The sequence below is a fragment of the Morone saxatilis genome, unplaced genomic scaffold (assembly GCF_004916995.1).
Source record: "Morone saxatilis isolate NCDOM2014 unplaced genomic scaffold, NCSU_SB_2.0 Contig5, whole genome shotgun sequence".
NCBI classification, from domain to species: domain Eukaryota; kingdom Metazoa; phylum Chordata; class Actinopteri; family Moronidae; genus Morone; species Morone saxatilis.
Window position 1 is genome coordinate 18624546 of NW_023340095.1, and position 6925 is coordinate 18631470.

The 6925-nt window shown below is 42.4% G+C and overlaps 1 protein-coding gene across 2 annotated transcripts in view; it reads left to right on the top strand.

Moving 5' to 3' along the window:
* The first annotated feature begins 2856 nt into the window (after nt 1-2856).
* The window catches only part of klf12b (Kruppel-like factor 12b), a 38772-nt gene continuing 34703 nt past the window's right edge, over nt 2857-6925 (top strand). Inside the window, exon 1 of one of the 2 annotated variants that reach the window (XM_035676309.1) lies at nt 2857-2950. In XM_035676309.1, the coding sequence (XP_035532202.1) occupies nt 2857-2950 (94 nt within the window). Of the gene's footprint in view, nt 2951-2982; nt 3238-6925 lie in introns of those variants that run through there. The other variant, XM_035676310.1, reaches the window with a different exon arrangement.

A 6925-nucleotide genomic window follows, 5' to 3' on the forward strand; every position in this document is an offset into this window, starting at 1 on the left:
TTTCATTTGAGAGAGCTCCTCAGGACGTCATTATAAGGATCATCAGTGGGCCTTATGGCTGATGTTACATTAGTGTTCCATCACACACAGAGCCTTCAAAGCTCCTATTAACAAGCCAATCCTCTCACGAAAATCTGAATTTTTCTCTGAGATTAAGTAATGTCATATTAATCTATAATTGACCATTGTTATGTGTAAATGCACTTGAGTCCATGAGATGAATAAACATATGTCTGTAATTTGAAGTTTCTGTGGTTTTGCAATTGTCCAGCATTCACCGATTGATTGAAACAACAGGTAATTGGATAGCAGGTATGTCAGATTATGCTGAGGAGAGACTGACAGTGGTGGAAGTTTGTTTTGCAACCAAAACAACACGTTGCATTACTTCATGTGCCACAATGTGCCCAGACTTGATATTCTCACACAGCTTCAGTTTCATGTCACCTTCTGTTCGTCAGCAATATGTCACATTATTGAGTTTTTTTTCACTCTATGTGCATCTCTTCCACTACATGTTCATGGTAGATTTCTTTTGTTTTCAACATGTTCCTCTTTACATATAATAATTTCTAAGAGAAGTCACACTGAATGTCATCTTATTATGGAAGGATTTCTGTACAGACCATTCCAGTACTAGAAAAAAATAAAGCAAGCATTTATCGGTGTCTGCTCAACAGCAGTTCAATTTTGTTCCAAGTCCAGCTCTGTCAGTGTATTTTTTCCCCCACCCTAAGAGCTGTTCTTACTGTGTGATTGGTTGGTAGCTGGCTGGGTATTGTAGTAGGTGTCATGGAAACCACACACAAAAAAGCTTTTTTTTGGAGCTTTACTGACTGAGGAATTGTGTAACACAGCCTTATTTCACCCCTGTTCAATAAGAATAGAGGTGAAACTGTCAAGTATATTGGTATCAGCTATAATATAGTTTTTAAAATGTATTCAAACATATCATATTTAGATTATGATATGTAAAATGATTGCCCATCATAAAACACCAGATGCACTTAGAACTCAGAATGCTTAAAAAAAAACGTTGAACACCCTTAATAGCCAAACAGTTTTGTCGTCTGCATCTATATCCCATTAGAATTTACACCACGGCCAGATCATCCCTCCTCTCCATTATTCTATGCATCCATTCATCCATTCATTCAACCAACCCCTCTTCCAATTGGACACCTAGAGCCCCTCCTATCCAAGCAGCCACAAAATACACTTCTTAATTCACCCGCTTACAATCATCCAACCATCCCTCTATCCAGCCTATCCAACCTTATTAATCTGGTCCTCCATCCCTTTCGTTCCATCCTCTCGTCTCCACCCAACCATTTTATCCTCCATTCATTGCAAACAGAAGACATACAGTATCTGAAGTGAAACAGAATGAATATTAAGTGGGTAGCAGTTGGACCAGGCTCACTGTACTAGTGTCTTTTTTTCTCCCTCTCTGCCTCTCTCTATCATCTTTGCCTCTCTCAATCATGCTTCTCCAGCTCCATGATAAAGAGTGGTATGAGCTCCATCAGCCATGCAGATGAGTCCTGCTTCCTTTACCTTAATTAGAGCTCTCAGGGGACTGGCTGTGGGCGCTGAGCAGCATCAGCATCAGCCTCTCATACCACAGAGATACCTTTCATCAAGCCCAAGAACACCAGGATGAAAACTGACATGTGCACAGTGGCTCGGGCTCAGTACAGAAGAGAATTTAAAAGCAGTCATTATGAGGAAATGTTCCTGCATGTTATTCAAGGCTGGTCACTTAAACAGCAGGCAGAAATGTGGCATTTCACTGTAGGAACAGAAACTAAAAGCCAGCTGAGAGGTATTATTCATTAAAAAATATCTGGTGAGAATTGTGTTGTTTGGCCGGCTAGAGCTGAAACAATAAGAAGATTTATTGATTAGTCGATTAATATAAAATCAATCTGCAATATCAATGATCAGTTGATTGTTTGTGGCGTTTTTTTAATGCAAATATGCCCAAAATTCACTGGTTGGTGCTTCTCAAATGTAAAAATAAAAAAAGACCTCTGTGAAGGTAAACTGAAAATCTTTGGGTTTTGGACTGTGGTAAACAAAACAAGCTAACTGAATAAATCAACTTTGATGCAGTATTTTCTGTAGAAAGAAAATAACTGATATTAATAACTAGCATTTAATTTATTAATCCATAATAAAAATGATATAATCTTCTGTTACTGTTGTTAATACAGAAAAAAGTATGATAAATATGTTATGATGATTAAAAGATACATGTTATGTTATTCATTATTTATGTATTATTTTCTCAATTAATCGATAAATCATTAGAAAAATTTTCACAATTTTCTAAAGCCTAATTTTTTTTTGTCCACCCAACTAATCTAAAATCCAAAAGCTTGAACCTTTATACATATTTGCTTTAAAAAGGACTTAAAGGACTAATAAATAATCAAAATAGTATCCAACAGAACTACTAATGGATTACTCAAGTCATTGTCTCAGCTCTATTTAAATAAAATTACGTTATAAAATGACTTAATTAAACTATTTAGACAATTATCAATATTTACAGTAACTATTCAACGGAAACATCCCATTATTACCACATGTGTATTTAGTAAAGAGAGATAAGCAATTATAAAAGTATTCATTCCTACACGAATAAACTAATATTTAGTTGTAAATCAGAGTTAAAATAATGTCCCCGTACACCTTCCCCTCTCCGTCCCCTTTAAACGGGGAGGCGCTCCGGTGCTCACCCCCAGCCCGGGGCTCTCCGCTGCGCTCCGGGAGGGGTAGAGAGGGAGTTCGGGCTGGCTGAGAGCGGACGCGTCGGAAACCTCCCCGGAGGGGCCCCGTGTAATTCGATGCATGCTGTTAAAGCTTAGAGTATATTGTCTTCCCTTTGCTTATGAAGCCTCCACCCACCGGCCCACCCTACATTTAGCGGATCATGTGACTCGGGGTAAGTCATTTGCAAGTACAACAGTTCTCTGTGCGCTCCCATTCATTTCCTGAGAACTGCCTGAGCTGAGCAGCTGAGAGGCAGAAGGGGAGGGAGCTGCTCACTCACATACACTCACACTCACTCACTCACACACTCACACACACGCACATTATCACACACACGTACATACACGCAGAGTGAGAGGAGAGAAGAGGAGAGGAGAGGGAGAGGAGGAGAGGAGACAGAGAGGACTGTAGAAAGGAAAACAGTCTCCTAGTCTCCACGGCTCTGCAGCTTCTGACAAGGTCTGTGCATTTCTTTCGTCCTGTTCCTCTGCTGGCTGCTGCTATGTGCTTCATTTGTCACGTTGCTGGGCTTTGTGCTTGTGTTCAGTGCGTCTCGTTCAGCTGTCATTTCTCTTTCAAAGCAGATGACAGCTCTGATCACCTATGGCATTGTGTTTGGTGTCTGTCAGTGAGGGGGACAACAAGAAGACCCTGCATGGTGCTGACTGGACATGTAGCACCTTTCCCCGATGTAAATTCAGGAGCTGTCATTGACAAGAGAGAAGAAAACTGATAATACACTGACTGACCGTGAGCATGGGCAGCATCCTGACTTTTACAGTGCCGGCACCAGTTGTGAAATCTTTTATGTCTCACTTATTTTCCTCTAAAGCAACTTCAGAACGCATCAGCTGAGCAGTGTTGTACAATGATACTGACTGAACGTCTTGTTGGGGAATTAGAGTGTGAAGTGAGACAGCACCGCACTAAACTCTCTCAGCACTTCTCGCTGGAAAAAAGTTTGCTGCTCTGAGTTTTGTGCATGCCTTAAGAGAGTTGTGAGTGTGTGTGTTTGTGTGTGTCTGTGTGTATGTGTGGGTGTGAAATGTCTGTGTGGTGTGTGTGTGTGTGTGTGAGACAGGCTTGTTTGCCCACTGTTTCCTACTGTAGCAGCTTAGAGACAGAGAAACGAGGCTGTTAGCAACGGGTTAAACATTAGGAGGCTCGGGTAGCCGAGGAAGGACACTGGGGGGGAGGTGTGTGTGTGTTGGTGTGGTGTGTGGGTGTGGTGTGTGTGGGAGTGTTGCAGGGGTGGTGTATTGGATGTATCGCAGCGCTCCACTTCCAGGGTAATAGTTCACTGTCATTGATGGGTGGCTGCACAGAGCAAGAGCCACCAGTTGGAAAGTGGACGGGGCTGGCCTTGGCTGTTATTTCAATTACCAGGGACTGTGGGCAGAGCTGACAGCCAAGAGCATTTGTCATCCAGCATGGGAGGAGGAGGTTGTGTGTTGGTGTGGGCGGGGGGTGGAGTGGGTGGCGAGAGTAGGGGAGGGCGGGGAGCAAGAGAGAGCAGGAGAGAGGGAGAGGAGTGGGAGGGGGGATGAGACTCTGGCCTCTGCTCCTGGGTTTGATGTGGAAACTGAGCACTGACCTCTGTGACTTTACCCCCGCGTTGTGGAGAGGCCCTGCCTTGCCTTTAACTGTGTGACAGCGGCAGGGTGTGTGTTTTTGTGTGTGTTTAAATTGGGGGGTCTCATCCACACACATAAAATCGAAATAGAAAAAGAGGGGGGTTGAGTCATGTGTGTGTGGATGAGACCCCCTGCAGCTCACGGATGTTCAGCGAGTGAGATTAGTGCCCATTTAAACTCTCACTTAAATCCATTTACAAAGGGGCCTTCTCCCTGTGCATGAATAATCAGGCTGATATTACCACACATGTAGAGAAGAGAATCACAATGGAAGAAGAATATTATTGGAGCTCTGAAACAGAAAACATACAAATATTTGACAACCAAATCAGTGAAGCTTGTCATCAGGAGAGGGTGATATTAGCTGACAATATTAATGAATAATCTATCTTCTGCAGGATATTCTTGGAGTAACGATATTCATGATAAAACGCTGAGGAATACAACATTGAACCACACGTCTGTGGTCGGGGTGTCATAGTCAGCACTAGACAGTGTAGCTGCTATTCGGGGCGATCGGTGCGTGTACCAAAAAAAATCTTTAACACTGAATTTTTAAACTGAACAGACTATATTGAATTATCGTTGTCACTTAACGAACCAGTCACTTTTAGCAGTGAAGCTCCTCTCACTGGTGATTGAAAGCATTGTTGTCAACTCATTGGTGCTACACAGTATGTGAGTTCCTTGTGAAAAGCATATTGAAAGACCACGAAAGCCACAACAGTCGTGTCTGCTGAGCTGTTCACCTTATAAAGAATGCTAGCTAATTTTGTACTGACCTGAAATAAATAAGCTTGAACTAACAACAGTCTGTACCTCCCACTGAGCTGAAGATGGTCTTAATCAGCAGTGAATATCACGGCGCAATGAACATGTGATGTATTCACTTACTGACGTACGTATATACTACAATTCAGTCGGATAATGATGTGATTGGTTAGCTTGGAAATGTAATAAATTACTGTCAGTGACTACGAAACAATTTAAATCAGCAAAATGTTTTGTAATTTCTGCCTCTGGCTGTTACGGTCTTAAAGCATTGTCCGTACAAAAACAAAACAAAACCGGACCCCCTTTTTCCATTGTTTTAGGTCAATAATTCAAGTTTTTGATTAGGCTTTGGCGCAAAAACATTTTGCAACAGTGGGATTAGAAATTACTATGTCGTTAAGGTTAGGGGACCTTTGGCGTCAGGATTAGAATTAGAAGAAGTACTAGGTAAAGCTTAGGAAACAATCATGGTCATGATTAGACTTTAAGCAAACAGCAGTCTCATACTCAAAGAGGTACTTCAGCTTGAGATGGTGAAATACATTTGTTTTATTGTCCTCTTTCCTGTTATTTTAACATGAAAAACAATCACGAGGAACAACCCTAGTTGTTTTATCCCACAGCTGCTACTACCACTGATTCCTTTGATGGCTCAGCCCCCCGCCCATGACACGGTCCAAGGGTTTATGATAGAGATCGGTGCACGTGGAGGGACTCAATTAAAAAGCCAATCACCAACGGATAGACTCTATCTGTCCATCAACACCACTCTGCCCAGTACATTTAATTGCGCGGCAGGATTCCCCCACTAAAGGCATCATCTGTCTGCCACAGATCACAACACACACATCGGTCGCCTGTTGACGGATTGAATCATTCAGGAAGAAGTGGTGTGCTCTGGTATGCGTAATCTTAGAACATGTAGGCTCGCTGTCTTATTCATGGAGATGTGAAATTCCCCATATTACCCCTAATCAGCTGGGTTAACTGCTGGCATATTGACTGACTGCTGTATCATTGATCCAGTTGGGTGTTATGCAGTGTATCGCCATTGATTGCAGATAGACTGCAGTGCACTATACGGCTGGATTCATTTGGGTACCTGACTGTAAGCCAAGGCCAAAGAGGAATGAGGTAGATTATAGAGATTGGGTATTCTAAAGGTGTGATGTGGGATATCCTGTGGCCCCTGGTCATAGAGATGGTGGTGTGTCAAACTGTGATTTTCAGCCACAGGAGACGCAAAGACCCTGAAACACATACGCAACGACACACACACACCCACAGGCTCTTACAATAGACTAGCATGTCAAGGGCATGCATGTGCAATGTGTGAGACAGACTGCACCCAAATAGATGGGTGACTTTGTGTATTGATAGATGTACCTGCCCACAAAAGCTAACTAAATGGACGGGACAAAAAGGTCATGGATGGAAAGTGTTAAACATCCAGAACATCAGCTGTTGTTTTGCTGTTGTTTCATTCTGACTAGCTAGTTACGTTGAACTTCCCATGTGTGAAAGAAGACTAATATTAGTAGGTGATGGCTGTGAGCTCCCCGTGCTGTTATTTCACCACGTCAGAAGATGACAAAATGTTCTCTCCCTTTGCAAATTATCTTGTGGATTCAGCCTTTGACCCCAGTGTCCAGCCCACATTTGTTTACCAAAATTGAGTTAAGGGTGTACATGGAGTGCTGGAACATGTGTGTTTTTGTGACTGAGTGTGTGTGTGTGTG